We start from the raw sequence: 22396 nt of genomic DNA on the forward strand, positions 1-22396 counted from the left end.
TTAGATCATAAAATTTAAAACACAAATTAAAAAACAAATTATCATAAGGCTGGGCACAGTGGCTCATGCCTGTAATCCCAGCACTTTGCAAGGCCGAGGCGGGAGGATCACTTGAGCCCACGAGTTCAAGACTAGCCCGGGCAACATAGTGAGACCCTGCCTCTACAAAAAAGTCAAAAAGTTAGTCACACATGGTGGTATGCACCTGTATTCCCAGCTACTTGCGGGGCTGAGGTGAGGAGGATTGCTTGAGCTCAGAGGTTGAGGCTGCAGTGAGCTAAGATCATGCCACTATAATCCGGCCTGGGTGACAGAGTGAGACCCTGTCTCAAAAAACACATAGGGCCGGGTGTGGTGGCTCATGCCTGTAATCCCAGCACTTTGGGAGGCTGAGGCGGGCAGATCACTTCAGTCCAGAAGTTCAAGACCAGCCTGGCCAACATGGTGAAACCCCATCTTTACTACAAATACAAAAAATTAGTTGGTTGTGGTGGTGCATGCCTGTAATCTCAGCTACTTGGGAGGCTGAGGCAGGAGAATCGTTTGAACTTGGGAGACAGAGGTTGCAGTGAGCTGAGATCGCACCACTGTACTCCGGCGTGGGCAGCAGTGCAAAACTGTCTCAAAAAATAAAAAAAAAACCAAAAACAGAATCACAAAATGTATCACAGCCTCAGAGATCCCCACGAATGCCTAAGTGGCCCTGAGTTTGGGAAGCACTACTCAATAATAGTCCTATCTGTCCCACAACAGACAGGAGAACTGGGCTGCACCTACTGGCAACAAACACAGCAACCCTTGACTGGAGAAAGGTCCATGCCACGATCTCCTTATTCCGTAAGCCACTAATTTTGTCCTCTCTCCTCCACTTTTCACTGAGGAACAAGCTCTTGGAAGGATGGAGATACCTGCCTAGTAGCTGAGCCAGCCACATCAACCCTGGAGAGCACGTGGAGGGCAGATGCTGTGATCATCCCAGAAGAGAAGACACAGTTGGAGGCAGACGCATGGTCTCTACTTTCAGCTACCCTCAATGCAGCCTGGTCCTCAAAGGCCAGAAGAACCCCTTGTTTATGTGGTGACCTCAGGAAGGGCTGCTCCTGCACCAAGGCTTTGAGTGCATGCTAACACAGTAACCGTCATATACTCAAAATCTCAGCTCTAAGAACTGGAGATGAGGAGCTGCAAGCCACTCTGCAGTTATCAAAGGCACAGCTGAGGGGGTTTGTGCTGACCAAGCTAGTTGCCTGGTGTTTGGATTGGGACATATTTACTTTGGAAAATACGCAGCAACAGCCCAGCACCAAAGTTCACATCGAAACCCCACTGATGACCTTGGCTGCTTTCATCTCTGAAGCGCCACTTCTCAGAAGCACAGAGGTAAGTTGGGTTTCTAATATTTCTGCTGATCATAAATTATTTATGGTATTCAAAGATAGGCAACTGGTTCATTTTTCTAGCAAACTAATTCAGAAGCTTTCTACACGTTTTAGAAGTGGGAAATGGTTTCATTTTTCAATCTGCCTGTTATAAAATTGTGTCAGTTGCATTGTTGGGAGAGTTGACAAAATTAGAATAGGAACTGTGGAATAGATGAAAGTATTGTACTTTTATTAATCAAATTGGGTAACTGTCCTGTGATTATGTATGAGAATATCCTTGCTTTTAGGTATTTTCCCTGAAGTATTAGTATTAAAGGTTAGAGGGACCGGGAGCAGTGGCTCACACCTGTAATCCCAGCACTTTGGGAGGCAGAGGCAGGCAGATCACAAGGTCAGGAGTTCAAGACCAGCCTGACCAACCTGGTGAAGCCAAGTCTCTACTAAAAATACAAAAATTAGCTGGGCGTGGTGGCGCGTGCCTGTAATCCCAGCTACTCAGGAGGCTGAGGCAGGAGAATCGCTTGAACCCAGGAGGCAGAGGTTGCAGTGAGCAGAGATCGTGCCACTGCACTCCAGCCTGGACGACAGAGTGAGACGCCATCAAAAAAAAAAAAAAGGTTAGAGGAACAAGATATAGGAGACCTACTCTCAAATGGTCTAGAAGAAAAAATGCATACGTTCATGCATGTGAGTACACACATGTACACACACACGCGCACACACACACACACAAAATGACAGGGCAAAAGTTCTAAAATTTTAAACCTGGTAAATCTGGGTAAGGGTATACAGGAGTTGTTCTACTACACTATTCTTTCAACTTTTTTGAAAGTTTGAAGTTATTTCAAAACAAAAAGCTTTCCAAACTTTAGGCAGTTACTTCTCTCCCATTCTGCCTGCTCTGTTGGGCCTGGAGACCATACGCCAGGAGGGACGATGGTTTATCGAGTGTTACGCTCTGATGCGTGACTGAAAAGGCCAACCCAGCTCTGGCAATTAGCAAGAAAGTACAATATGAAGCTCCCAGGAAAAAAAAAAAAAAAGAAAAACAAACTTTTGAATGATTTATCTTTAAAATATATAGTTTCTCTTCAAATAGTAATCTGGATTTAATCACAACCTAGTGAGTTTTTAAACGTCTTCTACAATGTTTGTTATACGAAACAGCAAAACAATAGGAATATTTACCTTCAGATCTTTAATTTCAATCCATAAAAGATATCGGATATATTTTCTCCTTCCTCTGGTAAGGGAATGATGAAAACTATTTTTGGCTTTTCATCAGACAATGTGGGAACAGGGTATAAGAAGTTTCCAAATGTAACTTCTGAATACCGGGATAAAACATGAATGTCTTTACTCTGCCACTCTATCGGGCCTCAGATGCATTTTCCTGAATATGTTTATTTCTTCAAGTTAGTTTTTGTTTTCTTCTTTAACCTTATTTTTATCTGAGATAAAAACTTTTTCCCCCTTTGTTCCTTCTTCTTCTGGCTTTCTTTTTTAAAATAGAGATGAGGTCTTGCTATGTTGCTCCAGCTGATCTTGAACTGCCGGGCTCAAGCGATCCTCCTGCCTTGGCCTCCCAAGGTGCTAAGATTACAGGCGTGAGCCCCTATGGCTGGTCTTCTTCTTGATCTTAGCCAGAAGGCCAAGAAGTGATAAGAGGAGGACACTTGAAGTGTAGCTGGGCAAGGAGCCTTCTACCAGCTGCTTACTTTCTTTGTTCCTGACTTTTAAAAGTGTGTTGCTGTTGATACCGATGCCTGATTCCATTCAGAAACTGGACCTAGTTCTATTCACAGCTACATACATTAGAAATCATTTCTAGAGGCCAGGCATGGTAACTCACGCCTGTAATTCCAGCACTTTGGGAGGCCGAGGCATGCAAACTGCCTGAGCTCAGGAGTTTGAGACCTGTCTGGGCAACATGGTAAAACCCCATCTCTATCAAAAATACAAAAAATTAACTAGGTATAGTGCCACACACCTGTGGTCCCAGCTACCTGAAAGGCTGAGGTGGGAGGGTCTCCTGAATCTGAGAGGAACAGGCTGCAGTGAACCAATATTGTGCCACTGTGCCCCAGCCTGGGTGACTGAGTGAGACCCCGTCATCTCAAAATAAAAAGAAATCGTTTCTAGAAACTGTTTTCCTGTGTGTAAACTAGTGGCACTGCAGCCTCAGGCAGGTGCTGAGATGGGGACCTGGAAAAGGCAACAGGCATTTTCAGTCAGAAACAATGTGACTTTCCTGCTCCAAAATGTGCAATTCAAAAGTCTTTCTCAGTTGTGACTAAAACAAACTTTGAGTTTACTATTTCAACAGTATTATAAAGGGAAGACCCAAGGAAGGGGACTGACACTGGGGAAACAGCTAGGAAGCTGCTCGGCACGGCCACGGAGTCTGGAAGCATTCTGGTACTCCAGGGTGAACAAGGCAGAGTGCTTGATGTGGGCTAGAGGCTCAACCAACTTGGTTCGAATCTAGCCACTGCCACTTATTCGAGACAGTGATGAAAGGCTCAGTCTCCTGATATGTAAAATGCTGGCAGGATGAAGCTGAGTTACACAAAGTGCCTTATACAGCGTGTCAGGCATCCAACAGAGGCCATTATCAACATCACACTGACAGCATTTCAAGCAGAGTATCCAAACAGTTACCCCATCTTCAGGCCTAATGAGTTCAAATATTTGCTTAACAAGAGCAGCCAGTAACTCTTACCTGGCCTCAACTGGCAGCAGATATTCTGGCCCTCAAATACCTACCTAATAGGAAATGGTCACAGACACAAAATAAGCTTAACAAAAGGCAGTGTTTTGTTTTGTTTTTTTGAGATAAGGACTCAACTCTATCCCCCAGGTTGGAGTGCAGTGGCATGATCATAGTTCAATGCAGCCTTGACCTCCCAGGCTCAAGTGATCCTCCTACCTCAGCCTCCGAAGTAGATGGGACCACAGGCGTGTGCCATCACACCAGGCTAATTATTTAATTTTTCCTTTCTTTTCTTTTCTTTTTTTTTGAGATGGAGTTTCGCTCTTTTTGCCCAGGCTGGAGTGCAATGGTACAATCTCGGCTCACTGCAACCTCTGCCTCCCAAGTTCAAGCGGTTCTCCTGTCTCAGCCTCCTGAGTAGCTAGGATTACAGGCATGCGCCACCACGCCTGGCTAATGTTTTTATATTTTTTAGTAGAGACAGGGTTTATCCATGTTGGCCAGGCTGGTCTCGAACTCCCGACCCTCAGGTGATCTGCCTGCCTCTGCCTCCCAAAGTGCTGGGATTACAGGCGTGAGCCACCGCGCCTGGCCTAATTATTTAATTTTTCATGGAGACGAGGTCTTGCTATATTGCTCACGCTGGTCTCGAGCTCCTGGGCTCAAGTGATCATCCTGCCTTGGCCTCCCAAAGTGTTGGGATTATAGGCATAAGCCACAGCACCTGGCTGGCAGTTCTTTCTGGGGTGATTAGAAGTTGGGACCATGTATTACCTGTCTGAGTCAGCATTATAAAATATCTATGGCCACTGTCCTGGCAAAATATGGAAGCATCAAAGCTCATCTACCCAGAATGCAGTTAACAACCAGGAAGTAAGCAAGAGAAAGATAAACGATGTGGCAGCTAAAACAGATTTGATAGGCCAAGTCAGATCCTCCTCTGAACCAGTCAGGGAGGAGAGCAGGATTACCATAATGCCTCTGTGCTAAAAGCTTATCTTGTTTACTTAAATAAAAGCAGTGCCCCTCAGGTCTTGAGTAAGAGCTTGCTGACATCACCCTCACACAGACTTTATCTCTTGTTTCTAACCCTGTGTTAGAAGCAGGAACACAGAAGATTTAGTTGCTCCTGACAGCAGTGGGAGCCATTGTCTAAGAGATACAAAGGAGAAAAAAGTATACCTGCAGCAAGTGATATCACCTCTGGGGCTGCCACCATATCATCTCACTACACCCTGAGGGGGTCCCGGCACTAGACAAGCTCCAAATCTTACGCAAATTAAACAACCCCAGGTCAGGTGTGGTGGTTTATGCCTATAATCGCAGCACTTTGGGAGGCTGAGGTGGGTGGATCACCTGAGGTCAGGAGTTTGAGACCAGCCTGGTCAACATGGCAAAACTCTACTAAACAAAATACAAAAATTAACCATGCGTGGTGGTGGGCCCCTGTAGTCCCAGCTACTCAGGAGGCTGAGGCATGAGAATTGCTTGAGTCCAGGAGGCCGAAGTTGCAGTAAGCTGAGATCACGCTACTGCACTCCAGCCTGGGTGACAGAGCGAGACTCCATTTCAAAAAATAACAACAAAAAAAGCCAAATACAACAAAACAAAAAAACACAACATATTAAACAACCCCAAAGATTACAAAAATTTCAAGTATCTTTAGAGTATTTGTTTTCAGAAAGCCTGGCCCATGGACATTTTTCAACAGCATCTCCACTGTAAAGGTGGAATAGTGTGAGTCACACAGGCATGGTGAGTCCCTCTAAAGCACATCCCTGCTGGGTGCTCTCCAGTCACCAGCCCTGGGCGCCCACTCAAACCCAGCTCTTGGTGAAGTCTCCCTGACTCTCTGGGCACTTCCACTCCTACCACACAGGGTAGAGCACACCCCTTTCCGTATCCCCCTTCTGCTCTGGCAGCATTATTTTCAGAGTCTTTGCTTTACTGCACATCTTGTCCCATCTGAGCCCTGACTGGTCCATGAGCCCCTGGTGGGAACTTTGTCTCTGGTACCTAAACACTATCTGGAGGTGGTGGACAAGGTGTCTGGAGAAAAAGAAACTCCTCTCCGGGATGCCTGAACTCCCAGGATTCTAGGTTAGTTTTGCAAACCTTTAAATAAGGGCTTTTCATCAAGGGGCCCATGGATCCTTCAGTGAGGTTTATGAGTCCCACATCAAAGGTTGGGTGTCTGTTTATCTACATCAGATTCTCTTAAAAGTCCATGATCCTAAAACAGTTAAGAACTAACGCTGTGAGGGCCTCCTCCTGGGTCAAAGCCACAGGGAACCTGCCATGTGGATGCTGCAGCGGCGTGTGGATCAGCCAGGCCGCCTTTCACTGTGTTTTGTTTTCCCTCCCAGCTTTAGCTCTGCCAAAATGAAACACTCGTTCCACCCACTTCTCATTTTCCTCATCACAACATCTGTGTGGGGTGGCAGCAAAGGCCCGCTGGATCAGCTTGAGAAAGGAGGGGAAACTGCTCAGTCTGCAGATCCCCAGTGGGAGCAGTTAAATAACAAAAACCTGAGCATGCCTCTTCTCCCTGTCGACTTCCACAAGGAAAACACCGTCACCAACGACTGGATTCCAGAGGGGGAGGAGGACGATGACTATCTGGACCTGGAGAAGATACTCAGTGAAGACGACGACTACATCGACATCATCGACAGTCTGTCAGTTTCCCCGACAGACTCTGATGCAAGTGCTGGGAACATCCTCCAGCTTTTTCACGGCAAGAGCCGGATCCAGCGCCTTAACATCCTCAACGCCAAGTTCGCTTTCAACCTCTACCGAGTGCTGAAAGACCAGGTCAACACTTTTGATAACATCTTCATAGCACCTGTTGGCATTTCTACTGCGATGGGTATGATTTCCTTAGGTCTGAAGGGAGAGACCCATGAACAAGTGCACTCAATTTTGCATTTTAAAGACTTTGTTAATGCCAGCAGCAAGTATGAAATCACGACCATTCATAATCTCTTCCGTAAGCTGACTCATCGCCTCTTCAGGAGGAATTTTGGGTACACACTGCGGTCAGTCAATGACCTTTATATACAGAAGCAGTTTCCAATCCTGCCTGACTTCAAAACTAAAGTAAGAGAGTATTACTTTGCTGAGGCCCAGGTAGCTGACTTCTCAGACCCTGAATTCATATCAAAAACCAACAACCACATCATGAAGCTCACCAAGGGCCTCATAAAAGATGCTCTGGAGAATATAGACCCTGCTACCCAGATGATGATTCTCAACTGCATCTACTTCAAAGGTAAGAAGCACCTTTACAGTTCTCAGAGCAAACCCACAACTTACTCTTTTTGTATGTGGGTAGATTGAATGCCCACATACGGTAGCTATAATTTATCCAGGAAAACAAAACACAAGATTGACTCTGGAACAGGGACAGGGAAGGCCGAGCTGAAGTTGACAGTAGCATCTGACACTTACTGAGCCCTAACTCTGTGCTTTAACAGAGACTTGTGAGGTCACCACTGTTATTAGCATCCCCATTTTATGGAGGAAGCCACCAAAGCATGAAGTAAAAGGATGGGCCGGGCACAGTGGCTCACGCCTGTAATCCCAGCACTTTGGGAGGCCAAGGTGGGCAGATCACTTGAGGTCAGGAGTTCGAGATCAGCCTGACCAACATGGTGAAACCCCCTCTCCACTAAAAATACAAAAATTACCCGGGCATGGTGGTGGGTACCTGTATTCCCAGATACTTGGGAGGCTGACGCAGAAGAATCACTTGAACCTGGAAGGCAGAGATTGCAGTGAGCCGAGACTGTGGACTGTGCCATTGCCTAGACGAGAGAGAGAGAGAGAGACTCCATCTCAAAAAAAAAAAAAAAAAAAAGGGGAAGTAAAACGATGATCCAAGGGCATCCAGTTATTAAGGGGCAGAGCCAAAGCTGAACCCAGGTAGGCCATCACTAGCAATCTGCTAAATTGGAAGAAATAATACCAAAACTGTTTTAGCATATGGCCAGCCTAGATTTGAGTTTTCTCTTTTCCTTTCCCAATCATCAATAAGCAGAAATACAGACAAAAGGCTAAAGAAATGCACCTGTGAACTATTCAGCTTGAACAGCTGACATTGACATCTACAAGTGCTTTTCAGGATACTTTTGAACTACTGGGCAGGTGGGATGGAGAAATAAATTACTATTTCCCCAGCAACTGTTCTGGGCTGAGCACAAGGGCATTTTTTTTTTTTTTTTTGAGATGGAGTCTCGCTCTGTCGCATGGGCTGGAGTGCAGTGGTGCGATCTCGGCTCACTGCAAACTCTGGGGCCTCCAGGGTTCATGCCCTTCTCCTGCCTCAGCCTCCCGAGTAGCTGGGACTACAGGCCTCTGCCACCACGCCCAGCTAATTTTTGTACTTTTAGTAGAGACAGGGTTTCACCATGTCAGCCAGCATGGTCTCGATCTCCTGACCTCGTGATCCACCTGCCACGGCCTCCCAAAGCGCTGGGATTATAGGTGTGAGCCACTGCGCCCCGCCTCACAAGGGCACTTTTTAAGGAGGTCACCCCACACCCACAGGACCTCTGGAATCCTAGGAATAAATGAGCATGGATTTCTGAAATCCAAACCTCTCTTTTCAAATACCTTCACCTGGACCAGACCAGAGGCAACCTCTACTTTACTATCTAAGCTGAGAGTGCAGAAGGGGAGACACGAGGAATGGTTTGGCTTCAGGACTAATTGCGGTGACACACAACCACCTCTCTTTGCCACCAAGGACTACCAGGTACCCGCAAAGGGCAGTCCCTGAAGACTTGGAGGCCAGTGCTTTCTGCTAGTTAGACCCTGTGGTTTTATAGCAGCCCAGGCGAAGGAAGGAGACCCCGCCCGGCTCCTGTTCTGTTCACGGAAAGGGGGCCAGAGCCCCTCCTGATCTGTCAACACACCTGCTCTGTGCTTTGGTTGAGGTCCCTGCAGCTCTACAAGGCAGGCATTCTGCTGGATAGACCAAGCAGGGCCACTCTAACACCCAGGTTTCCGCCCCAAGGCAAGGCACAATGCTGGCCTCCTGTGGGTGGAATCAAAGGCTGAGTTTTAACAGGCTTGTGGCAGACACACACACAGAGACCACATGTATACGATGAACACACATATCCTTTTCATTACTGGTTATTAGTATAAGTTTTGGAATTGAGCAAACAAGAGCCTAAGCCCTGGTTTCACCACTTCTCGTTTGTGTGACCTCAGACAAGTCATTCAACATCTCTATGACTCAGTTTCCTTATCTTTATCAGAGAGATAACACCTACTCTGACAGGGCCAAGGGAAGAACCATAAGAGATGGTGATGCAACAGAGTGGCACATAGCAAGAGCTCAGTGAATTTGAGGGAATGAAACTGTAGATCACAATACTAGTACAATATGATAAACATATATGATATTGTTAGTGACATTTATTTTACTTCTACTAGCAAATAACCAATGTTTAGGACTGACTTTAGAACAAGCTGGCAGAAGCCTTTTTGGTAGCATCAAAGTCCTCCATCCTACTGGTCTGTTGGCTCCCCCAAGTACACCAAAGAGCCTCCGCATTAGCCCCGGCTGAGGGTTCAGGGACAGGCAGAGAAGTACAGCAGCGAACCATCTCTGCCTGTATGGAGGTAGAGAAATGACCAGGCATGGTCAGTTGACAATCTCCTAAACACAGTAACCCGTGTCACACCACAGTGTAAACACACATGCAAGCGCTTCTGCTTCCTTTCCCCATCATATGAGAATAGTCACTCAATGCTGGGAATCACAAGGGATCAAATGCTAGGATTACCCAATCATTCAAGGATGCTTCTCAAAAGGGAAGAGTGTCTAGAACTGTAATTTTAATTTCAGTTAATTTCATATGAAATCATCTCCATTACTAATTTTGTTCTAATTTTGAATGTGGTAATCACTTTGTAAAGCACAATAAACAGAGGTACGCTCTCAGGAGGAAGTCAGAAGGAAAGAATCCCAGGAGACGTGGGACAGCTCCATCCAAACTGGAAAGGGCCGTGATTCCCAACAGGGCAACTGTGTCCCCAAGGTCTGAAGACACTTGTGGTTGTCACAACCTGGGGGGTTGGGGTAAGCATTACTGGTATCTAGAAGGGGGAGGCTGGGGATGTTGCTAAACACCCTACCATGCACAGGGCAGCCTGCATCACCACCAACTATTATCTGGCCCAAACGTCAAAAATGTTGAGGTTGAGAAACCCTGGGTGAGGCAGACTCAGGGAGAAGGGAATTGAGCTTCACTCACAGGCAGGCAGGAGCTGTCTGGTACTTCAACCTCCAAGACACCTCCTGCTCATCTCATCCTGGCTGCTCTAGCCACCAGCTAGAAACCTTGAACAAGTTACTTCACTTCTTTGTGCCTGTTTCCTCATATGTAAAATGGGGATAACAAAAAGCACACAACTTGCATGTCCTAGGAGCAGAAATGAGATAATACAAGAAAGGTGCTGAGAAGAATGCCCGGCACATGGCCAGTTCTCAACTACTAGTCACCCATCACTATTAGTTACTCACATCTTAGAACTAAAATAGACATGGGCTTATACCTGGATACACAGCACTGTCCCCATATCTACAGTGGTGATCCTAAGGGCAACACATGGCATCACCCAATGTCTTGTTAGTCACTACAGAATCACAGTGTGAGGGATGAAGGCCATCAAGACAGAGCTGAGGGTGGCAGGGTGGCTCACGCCTATAATCCCAGTGCTTTGGGAGGCTGAAGCAGGAGGATTGCTTGAGGCCAAGGGTTTGAGACCAGCCTAGGTAACATAGCAAGACCCCATCTACAAAAAAAAAAAAAAAAAAGACAGAAAAAATAGCCAGGCATGGCACATGCTTGTAGTACAAGCTACTGGGGAGGGAGGATACCTTGAGCCTAGGAGTGTGAGGCTGCAGTGAGCTATGACGGCATCACTGCACTCCAGCCTGCATGACACAGCGAGACCCGGTCCCAAAAACAAAATAATAACAACAACAACAACAACAATAATAATAATAAAAGCTGACAAGAACCCAAAGTTACTCATTTGACAGATCTGACAGATGAAGAAATGGAAGCGCAGCAAGTTAGGTGTCTTACCGTGGTCAAACAATTAGTTCATATCAGACCCATTATAATCCAGAAACCATTCAGTCCAGGTAACCTCTTATTAACTTCTCTTGTTAGAAGTGCAAATTTCAGCCCAAACCAGACCTCAGGAATCAAGAGCCTGTGGGGTCGGCTCTATGGGCTATCTGAACGAGGCCTCCTGGGGAATCAGATTCACTCTCAAGGGTGAGCCGATTTTCCCTAAAGGAATCTTCTCATAACAGCCTCTTCCTGTGGCCTCTACAGGATCCTGGGTGAATAAATTCCCAGTGGAAATGACACACAACCACAACTTCCGGCTGAATGAGCGAGAGGTGGTCAAGGTTTCCATGATGCAGACCAAGGGAAACTTCCTCGCAGCAAATGACCGGGAGCTGGACTGCGACGTCCTCCAGCTGGAATACGTGGGGGGCATCAGCATGCTAATTGTGGTCCCACACAAGTTGTCTGGGATGAAGACCCTCGAAGCACAACTGACACCCCAGGTGGTGGAGAGATGGCAAAAAAGCATGACAAACAGGTACTTCATGCTGTGTGTTTGTTCTTTTGATCTCCCAGATGCTGGGGGTGTCTCAGAATACTGGAAAATTGATCATTTTTTTAAAAAGGGAGAATTATGTACAAGTACCCAAGAATTTCCATGCAGGGCCACTCTATTAATTCAGCTCCAATTTGTTGCTTGAGATGAGAGATGATTAGAGAGCATTCATAAAGGACATATCTGCCCTCCAGGGGCCAGTTTCAGGAGTTAGGGGCAGGTGACTTAGAGACAGCTTGGAAACAATCCCAGCTCTGCTATGTACTTGCTTTGTGGCTTTGAGTCCCAGTTTCATCATTCCTAAAATGGGGATAATTCCATTACTTCCCGGGGTTGCTGTGAGAAAATAACAGAATCAGCAATGCTGAGCACCCCTCCCAGTACTTGGAACCTAGGAGGCACTCAAAAAAGAGTGGCTCAACTCTTCCCTGCCCAGGAAATTCCAAGGTCCTCTTAGTGTACTGAGGATACATCATTTATGATTTCCTCTATTATTATTCATTACTCTGTAGTTAAAACTGCAGGTGTTAAGTACTTATTGAGATTATTATGAGGTCATGGCAGAAAGAATGGAGAGGTCTTATTTCTGTTTTACTGGATACTGGCTAGGGCCATATGAAGAAGTGATTCTGGTTTGAGCCTCCTTATAGGACAAGAATACAAACATATGCAACCAAACTGAGAAAAGTGGGCTCTTAGAGGAAGGTATTTGCCTGGGCAGCCAGTCATCATGCTCTATGAATTTTTCCTTAACAACGTCCCTTCTGTAGCTGCCTCCCTCCATTCCTCCCTGCAGCCAGCAGCTCTTGAGAAAGGGACTGCATTTTTTTTTTTTTGAGACAGGGTCTTGTTCTGTCACCCAGGCTAGAGTACAGTGGCATCATCATGGCTCATGCAGCCTCAACCTCCTGAACTTAAGTGATCCTCTCACCTCAGCCTCCTGGATAGTTAAATAGTTAAGACTACAGGCGTGCACCTTCATGCCCAGCTAATTAATTTTTTTTTTTTTTTGTAGAGATGAGGTCTCGCTGTGTTGCCCAGGCTGGTCTTGAACTCCTGGCCTCAAGCAGTCCTCCTGCCTTGGCCTTCCAAAGTGCTGGGATTAACAGGCGTGAGCCGCCGTGCCTGGCCTCATTTGACTTAACTGAGATCCTACTTGGTGCCAGGTATGAGCTAGGTACAAGAGTGAAGAAGATCAAGCCTTCCTGCCCATCCAGCTGGGATTGCAGCTTAAATCTCTTTATCCCCTGCAAAGTGCCAGACTGACTCCACAGGCACTACTGGTGCTATCCACCCCCTTAGGGACTGAGTAAGTTGAGGCAAAGACTGAGAATGCTCAGCATTGTCTAGTATACACGGGAAAGGTTCTTTTTAAAAGTACACTACCAGATATTCGACTCCTTAATTAACAAACAAACAAACAAAAAAACCAAATGCCTAAAATTGGGGAACCAAACCAGAGAATTATTTTAGATGCCTTTTTAAACCACAAACCAGGAAAAGTTCTGTTGCTAACCTTGAAGATAGGAAACAAACCACACAGTCTCAAGGAAATAACCATGCAACAGAAAACAAGTCTCAGTTTTCAGTAGTGGAATTACAATGGAATACGTTTCCTAAAATCCTCAACTGACAGTCCCGGAATATAAATTTTAATAAGTGCTATATCAATTCTGTGATAAATGTAACCCGTGGCCCTTTAAAGGGAAAATCATGATTCTTTTGTAACTTGTGGTTCAATAAAATTGGGCCCCCCTTTCCTTTTCTGTCTAGAACTCGAGAAGTGCTTCTGCCGAAATTCAAGCTGGAGAAGAACTACAATCTAGTGGAGTCCCTGAAGTCGATGGGGATCACGACGCTGTTTGACAAAAATGGCAACATGGCAGGCATCTCAGACCAAAGGATCGCCATCGACCTGGTAACCACTCCCTTGTCCAACCACCTGCCCCGTCCCGAGGGTCTGCCTCAGCACAGCCCCACCTCCACTTGCCCTTCCTACCCACTCCCCAATCTGATGTCCCAGCTTGGGGTGCTGATTCTGCTCTTCGGCCTGGCTGGGGTACACAGAAGCCTGGTTTCGTGGATGCCAGCTGGAAAGCACGGCACCTGGCAGACACTTGGTGGGCAGGGAGGTCCCAAGAGCAGCCGTGGGGTGAGCCCCACTCCTGCTGACACCAGAGACAGGGAAGACATGTGCTCCGGTCTGGAAAATAGCTACCCCCAGCCAAATCATGAAACAGCCATTAAACACCACACTACACACATACTTAAACCAATCAGGCACTCAGTCCAAACAGTGCAGCAGACCCAGTTCCCTGTCCCGGGGAAGTACGCAGCAGTGTGGGGAGCTGGAGCTGGGGTGGCTGTCCTGCACCAGCCTCTACGACCCTCAGACCACAGGCACTGCCAAGAGGGAACATGACCCTAGAGTTACACCACCCGGCCTCTAAGTGCAATGGCTGCCCTTGACAGGTGGTGACAGATATTTTCAAGGGTGACTCTGACCAGCTGTGATTTCCACCTTACATGTTGTCTTTGGATTCTTTCCCTGAATGATACGAGATTGTGCTGGGCACTCTAGCCCTCTGTGTGCTGATCTCTAGAATCTGATAACTTTCCTTTCTAAACAGTTCAAGCACCAAGGCACGATCACAGTGAACGAGGAAGGGACCCAAGCCACCGCTGTGACCACGGTGGGGTTCATGCCGCTGTCCACCCAAGTCCGCTTCACTGTCGATCGCCCCTTTCTTTTCCTCATCTATGAGCACCGCACCAGCTGTCTGCTCTTCATGGGAAGAGTGGCCAACCCCAGCAGGTCCTAGAAGTGGAGGTCTGGGTGTCTGAAGTGTCTTGGGGGCACCCTCATTTTGTTTCCATTCCAACAATGAGAACAGAGATGTTCTGGCATCACTTTTGTAGTTTATGCTACTAATCTGAATTCGAGGCCCATATGAGAGGAGCTTAGAAACGACCAAGAAGAGAGGCTTGTTGGAATCAATTCTGCACAATAGCCCATGCTATAAGCTCACAGAAGTCACTGTAACTGTGGTGTGTCTGCTGTTACCTAGAGGGTCTCACCTCCCCGCTTCAGCAAACCTGAGCAGTGCGTCCTAAGCACCTCCTGCTCCAGTGACCCCATCCTTGCACACCTGGCTGTGTCACTCAAGCCTTTCTCCAACAAGCCCCTCATCTGAACATCAAGCACAGAAATGAGTGGTGTGACTAATTCCTTACCTCTCCCAAGGAGGGTATACAACTAGCACCATTCTTGATGTCCAGGGAAGAAGCCACCTCAAGACATACGAGGGGTGCCCTGGGCTAATGTTAGGGCTTAATTTTCTCAAAGCCTGACCTTTCAAATCCATGCTGAATGCCATCAGTCCCTCCTGCTGTTGCCTCCCTGTGACCTGGAGGACAGTGTGTGCCATGTCTCCCATACTAGAGATAAATAAATGTAGCCACATTTACTGTGCATCTGTTACAATTCTCTATTTTTTGAAGCTCAAATATCAAAAGCCAAATCCAAATTCCTGGACAACCTCAGGAATGATAAAAGCTGACAGGAAGTCACTTGAGCACCACCATGTGCCACAGCAGGGCATGTTCTCAGGACAGGACAGGACAGGTGTGTGCTGGGTCCTGGGGAGGCCTGTCCCAGAACTGCGGGGTGCTAAGCAGCACACAAGCCCCAGGGCTCCCACAGTCTCTGCCAGGCTGCTGCAGCTTTCGTCCCTCACACCTGGTCCTGCAGTGGGTCTGGTTTGACAGAGCAGGTGTCACCTGAGGAATATGTTTCTGGATTCTTCAATCCCTGGGTAAGACAAGTGAAATCCACAGAGGCTGCTCAGCATGCAAGAGTGCCAGTGCTCTTTTGGTGAGGGGACGACTGACGGTCACAGGTGCTGCATGTGCAGGTGTCTTAACAGTAACCCCCACAGCCTGGCAGATGAGGAAGACAAGGGTTGGAAGAGTTCTGAAACCTGTCCAAGATGCCGAAGCAGTGGGGCTGGGTTCGAGTGCAGGTTGGCTGGACTCCAGGGACCACACAAGGAGTCCTGTTGCAGGCTTCTGATCCCATGAGACCAACACCAGTAAGAAGAGCCGCAAAAGGGAGTAGGGATGGAAGAACATCATTGCCCTGTGTAGGCGTGCCTGTGGGTTATCTCGTAGAGTCTCCTTACCTTCAATCCCTAGGGGGCTGGCACTGTTACCCCTCCTTTTCACAGCAGAAGCAGCAATTTCAGCTCACAGAAGGGAAGGCATCTGCCTGAGGCCTGAATCCACACCCAGGCAGGGGGAGCCCTGTTTTCCCCTGCTCCCTTCCTGACTTCCCACACCAGGCTCTGCCTCCTTACTCTGCTGAGAGCTGACAGTGCAGGGGCTAGGTGAATTGCCCCAAGCCATCCTCTCGGTCTCCTGGTGAGCCCTGATGCTGCGGATGGCCCACTCCTTCAATTCATTTTCCAATCTGCTTCACCACTCTTCTTTTCTGGTGCTTGTCCTATATTTCTCATCTTGCTGCAGCTTCCTTTTGGCTCCTCTCATTTCTAAGAGTAATGATCTCAAAAAACCCTTTTAGTCCTTTGCCATGTCCGTCCCATACCCAGAAAGGCAGTGGTCACTTCTGCTCACCCAGCATCATCTCTGCTACAGTCAGTGTGGATCCTCCACACTCTTGAGCATCCAGAAGCCCCCGTCTCAATATATTTTGTTCACGTACACCCACTCAGAATCTCTCAGATCCCCTCTTACAGAAATTAGCCCATCTGTTACTCAAAGCAGGAGAGTATTCAGAGCATAGGCTCTAAGCCAGGCTGCCTGGTTGGAATCCTGGCTCTGATATCTAGTAGCTATGAAACTCTAGTAGCAGGTTCTGTGCCTCAGTATCCTCATCTGTAAAATGGGGAGACCAGCAGCACTTACCTTGAGGGACTGCTGTGAGGATTAATCAAATTAATGTCTGGAAAGCATTTATTTATTTATTCTTTTTTTTTTTGAGACAGAGTCTCGCTCTGTTGCCCAGGCTGGAGTGCAATGGCACAATCCTGGCTCACTGCAACCTCCGCCTCCTGGGTTCAAGCAATTCTCCTGCCTGAGCCTCCTGAGTAGCTGGGACTACAGGCATGCGCCACCACGCCTGGCTAATTTTTATATTTTTAGCAGAGATGGGGTTTCACCATGTTGGACAGGCTGGTCTCGAACTCCTGACCTCAGGTGATCTGCCCACCTCGGCCTCCCAAAGTGTTGGGATTACATGTGTGAGCCACCATGCCTGGCCTGGAAAGCATTTAGATCACTGTTTGGTGTTTAGCAAGAACTAGGAAAGGGTATAACGTTACTCTCAATCTAAGAGAGTACGTAAGCCAGGCCTTCCTAACTGGGGAGCCTTGGGTAGATTGTTTCCATTTAACTTCCTGAAGTTACGTGTAAAGTCTTGAGAATAATACAGATTTCCACGGAGAGTGCACAGTTTTCAAAAAGGTTCTCTGTGACCTAAAACATGTTAATCCACACACACCTGGTTTTGCAGGCACTGAGAAAATAAGTAACCCTTCCAAGGCCACAAAAGTGACCAGTGACACAAGTAAACTTGCTCTCAGCAAAATACATGAATGTTTTTCCAGAAGGAGGTGCATCTTATTAAATCACTATTATATGACTGTGGAACAACTAGGTCTCTAAGCATTAGATACCATTCAAAACATTTAACAAGCTAAATAACAACTGAAGTAATTTAATCAATGACATCTCTGAAGAAATATTATTCACAAAGTTGCAGTGCAAAGATCACCAAACCTAGCCAGGAAGGAGCCTCAGAGATTGTACGACCCAGCCTCCTAGCAACTCCCTCAAAGTCACTGAGAAAAGCTGCATTGGGGCCAAAACCCAGGCTTCCTGCCCCAAATCCACTGGTACTTCCATTCAACAGAGTAATCTGAGATACTGTGCCATCAAAGGTCCAAAATAGAGTATATCTTTCTTTTAAAAAGTAAAATAAGTAGGCCAGGCATGGTGGCTCACACCTGTAATCCCAGCCCTTTGGGAGGCTGAGGCGGGTGGATCACTGGAAACCAGGAGTTTGAGACCAGCCTGGTGAACATGGCAAAAACCGATTTCTACTAAAAATACAAAAATTAGCTGTGCATAGTGGCGCACACCTGTAATTCCAGCTGCGTGGAAGGCTGAGGTAGGATAATCGCTTGAACCCAGGAGATGGAGGCTGCAGTGAGCCAAGATCGTGCCACTGCACTCCAGCCTGGGTGACAGAGTGAGATAGTGTCTCACAAAACACAAACAAACAAAAAACAAAAACACACAAACAACAACAACAAAAAACCACCTCCGGAAATTAGTTTATTCCAGAAGGTTCAAAGGGTAACCATAAAGTAAATGCAAGAACCCATGATCTCTGTGCTCTTTATTGAGCAATAAAATCAAATATTTGTTTCCTCCCCCATAATATAACCATTAACTTTCACTAAAAATACACTTATTCTACTCATGTAAAAGGTCACATCAGGGGAGTATTTAAGTGAGCATGTGCTAAGCTACCACAGACAACAGTTCTGCCTGTACCACCCACCCCAGCAGCCTGGAGAGGCACAGGCTCACATACAGTCTCACATGCAGGACCAGGAGTCCAACTTGGAACCCTGTGACCCTCAAATTCACGTAATTTCAACCAACCTCACCACTCACTGCTTCCCAAAAGTGCAAAGTGCCCGACAGATTTCCACTATGCATATATTAAGCTCTAAATGACAACTGCTCAACATATTTGAAAGCTCACAAGAATACAGGTCATCAAACTCTGATGGTCAAAGATCCTGGAACTCACTGATTTTAGTGTTGCCCCAAGCATCCTCCCTGTCTGCCTAAAACTTGCTCTCCTGCAGAGCCTGCTGCCAAGGAGTGCCTTGGGCTTCATGTCCCTTACTTTTTCTTCCAGGTCAGATAAAAGGCCCACATACAACAGCACTTTAAACACACAAGCATACACTAGTCAACATTAACTATACAGTGGGAAAATTTCTGTTTTGAAAAATCAACCAATGGGGCCAGGCATGGTGGTTCACACCTGTAATCCCAGCACTATGGGAGGCTGAAGTGGGCAGATCACTTGAGCTCAGAAGTTTGAGACCAGCCTGGGTGACATGGAAAACCCCATCTCTACAAAAAAATAGAAAAAGTAGCTGAGAATGGTGATGTGCACCCGTAGTCCCAGCTACCTGGAAGGCTGAGGTGGGAAGATTGCTTGAGCTCCAGAGGTCCAGGCTGCAGTGAGCTGATATTGTGCCACTGCACTCCAATCTAGATGCCAGAGTGAGACCCTGTCTCAAAAAAAAAAAAAAAATACCATGGCAGGCCAGGCGCGGCAGCTCACACCTGTAATCCCAGTACTTTGGGAGGCCAAGGCAGGTGGATCACTAGAGGCCAGGAGTTTGAGATCAGCCTGGCCAACACGGTGAAACCCCGTCTCTACTAAAAATACAAAAATTAGCCATGCGTGGTGGGGCGTGCCTGTAGTCCCAGCTACTCGGGAGACTAAGGCATGACAATTGCTTGAACCCAGGAGGTGGAGATTGCAGTTAGCCGAGGTCGCACCACTGCATTCCAGCCTGGGTGACAGAGTGAGAATCTGTCTCAAAAATAAAAAATAAAATACAATATAATAAAAAATAAAAACAAATAAATAGCACGCGACATATAACATTTTACTACTAAAGATAAATAATGGCAGACCAGTCAGTTACTATTTTTCATCTACCTCGGCCAGCCAAAACTGGACACCCTAGAAGTCCCCAGACTGGGAATAATGATGAACACTCAGATGGTGTGAGCAGGGGAACCACTTCACTGAGACCAGGAGAAGTGCCTCTCTGTGCCTGCAATGCCACCTGTCTACCTGACCTCCACGTCCCTAGGCTGCCCTAGCAGTTCTGCCACCAGGCCCAACCCTCTGGTGTACAAGTTGAAGGGGACACATGTAAGTGCTCAAGACTTGAACTACTAGGGGGTGAGGAGGGGGGAAGGCACTGTAAGGCAGACACAAGGGATGGCCTAGAAGGTCGATTAAATGGAAGGGAGAGAATATGGAATGAAAATAAATACTGGAACATAGGTGTTGGGCTTAGGACTTGCAGCTAGCAGTGACGAAGAAAGGGAAAAACAACTTCTACAAGTCATCTGGGAAGAAGCAGACCTAGGCTGGGACAGGACAGGACGGAAACAGGCTCTCCAACATGATGGTGCCGCACAGGAGGCAGGGACTGTGCCCGCCATGCCAACAACGCCCCCTGGAGGAGACTGGGGCCACAGCTCCGAGGCCTGACCACCAACAAGAGGCTTCCAGGCCTGCACTTGCAGGAAGGATCCAAGGAAGGGATGGAAGCAGGGAGCTGGCCCACCATCAGTCACGAAGGCATGAGACACAGGATGAAAGTGGAGTCAGATTTAGGACCTAGGAGCCACACAGAAGGGAACCAAAGCAAGTGACCTTGTCAATTGGTTGAGGGGGTTCAGGCAGGGCATGGAGAAAGGGAGTGAAGAGTGTCTCACGGTGGACACACCTACGGGGCTGTCATGGAAGAGCTGGTGATGGCTGAAGCAGTCACATCTAGAGGCACAGGGGCCTCAACACTGCACCTTTCTAAGGAATTTACTATGCGTCACCAGGCAAGACTCAAAGCATGCACACAGTATCTGCAGTTTCATCATTCAGTTAATGAATACTCACCACAGCTATTACAGGAATGAGTACTCCCAAGTTCCCTGCGCTGCTAGAAGCCTAGAAAAGAACAGAATTGTTGTCATTAAAGAGTATGTGTTTCTTTTATTTAAAAAAAAAAACACACAAGATACAACATAGTGTTATGTAAACCTGGAATGTCTTAATCTAAGAGAAATGATGAGAGGTATGCAGAGAGAGGCATAGAGATGCTCATCCAGCATAATTTTAACAGCAAAAAATGAAAACAAATGTGAAAAATAAACCATGGTTACATAAATGATTACATAAATCATGGCACTTCTGCATAATTAGACATGACACAGCCATTTAAAATACAACTTTCTGAAAAGCATTTAGTCACCATGGAAAGAGCCCACAGCACATGTCAAATGAAAAAAAAGGCAAGATTTAAAAGTGTGCTATGATTCAATCCCAATTATGTAATAAATACATACGCATAAAAAAGCTAGGAAGAAATCTGTCAAAGTGTTAGTAATGATTATGTCATCTCAGTCAAGGAATAAGTGCTTTTTACTTTACTATTTATAGGTTTCTGTATCTTTTCTAAAATAAACATATATTCTTTCCAAGCTAGGGAAATTTTGGGGGGTTACTTAACAATAAAAGACTCCCTGGCTAGACACACAAATGTAGCTAATCTTCAGTACACAGTGATTAGTAAAAATTCTGGAAGCACTGGCCTAAGCCGACGTGATTTATGCTCTTAACCTATAATAACGACAGCAGCTGAAGACCCTGAGCATCCACTGCAGCCAGGCACGTGCTGAGTGCTTCACATGCGCTGAGTGCTTCACATGCACTAACTTCTGGGAAGATTCATGGGAGGTCTCAGTAGCTTGCCAAAGCCACACAGCACTGCAGTGGTGGGGACAGAATGCCAAGCTGTAAATATATACACCTACTATGTACCCACAAAAATTTTTTTGAAAATTTACAAAGAATGCCAAGCTGGTTTCCCTGGGCTGGGGGTCACAAGGGTGGCCTTGCCTGGTCCCCTCTGGGAAACCGATAGCCTAAGGGCTGCGTGATGATGGAGAACAACCCACAGATCTTAGTTTAATTTATAATTACAGCTTCTTGTCCTCCACAAGGTGAGGCACTGAGGTCCAATTTCCAGGGGAGAGCAGGCTCCTGAAACACCCCTCAGACAGGTTACAGCCTCTGCTTTCTCAGGGGCGCAGCACCACCTTGTATCATCAGCACCCTCCTCTTATCCTGATGCCTAAGGTCCCGCTAGACATGCGGGACACGTTTCTTTCCTGTGCACTGAGGTGGTCCGAGCTGTGTACCCCGCTGGGAGACTTGGGAAGTTATTCAGCCACATCACTGTCGGAGGGCCCGGCATAGCAAGGCCGAATTAGGGACAAGTCTTAGGATCCCTGCTTGCACCAGCCACTCCCTCTTGACTGAGACTTTCACAGGGGGACTCCTCCATGCAGCTGTCATCTCAGATGTCACTCTTCAGAGAGGCCTTCTCAACAAGCCCAATCCAAAGTGCCCCTCACTACACTGCCCTGTTTCACTCTCCCACTAAGCCCCACAGTCAGAGAGGACCCTGTCTGTCTCGTTCACTTCTGTAACACCCTCATCTAGAGCAAGGGCTGGTAAACTATGGCCCATGGACCAAATCCAACCCAACGCCTGTTCTTGCAAATACAATTTTATAGGAGCACAGTCACACCTGTTCGTTCACAAACAGGTAACCATAGAAGAGTTGAGTTGAGCAGTTACAACAGAGGCTGTATGGCCTGCAAAGCGTAAAATATTTATACTCTGGCCCTTTACAGAAAAAGTGGGCTGACCTCTGACCTAGGACAGTAGCTGGCAGAGAGTAGGTAAACAACAGCTGTCTGGGGGAAGGGGAAGGAAGGAAGGGAAGGGAGAGGAAATGACAAAACA

The 22396-nt window shown here is 46.9% G+C and overlaps 2 protein-coding genes across 11 annotated transcripts in view; one reads left to right on the forward strand and one right to left on the reverse strand.

Annotated features, from left to right (window-relative positions):
- PI4KA (phosphatidylinositol 4-kinase alpha) overlaps positions 1–22396 on the reverse strand; it is a 146813-nt gene that overhangs the window by 64917 nt on the left and 59500 nt on the right. For all 7 annotated transcript variants that reach the window (XR_013399527.1, XR_013399528.1, XR_013399529.1 and 4 more), the window contains one exon: positions 20483–20533. Coding sequence is in view for 4 of the 7 variants with exons in the window: in XM_077950618.1 (XP_077806744.1) it covers positions 20483–20533 (51 nt within the window). In the remaining 3 variants the exon portion in view is untranslated. The remainder of the gene's footprint in view (positions 1–20482; positions 20534–22396) is intronic.
- Positions 1348–15217, forward strand: SERPIND1 (serpin family D member 1). 4 transcript variants are annotated; one of them, XM_015149746.3, is made up of 5 exons: positions 1348–1380; positions 6462–7366; positions 11454–11727; positions 13519–13663; positions 14376–15217. In XM_015149746.3, exons 2-5 carry the CDS (start codon positions 6478–6480, stop codon positions 14565–14567), a joined length of 1500 nt encoding a protein of 499 aa, XP_015005232.1. In that variant the 5' UTR covers positions 1348–1380; positions 6462–6477; the 3' UTR covers positions 14568–15217.

The sequence above is a fragment of the Macaca mulatta genome, chromosome 10 (assembly GCF_049350105.2).
Source record: "Macaca mulatta isolate MMU2019108-1 chromosome 10, T2T-MMU8v2.0, whole genome shotgun sequence".
Classification (NCBI taxonomy): Eukaryota; Metazoa; Chordata; class Mammalia; order Primates; family Cercopithecidae; genus Macaca; species Macaca mulatta.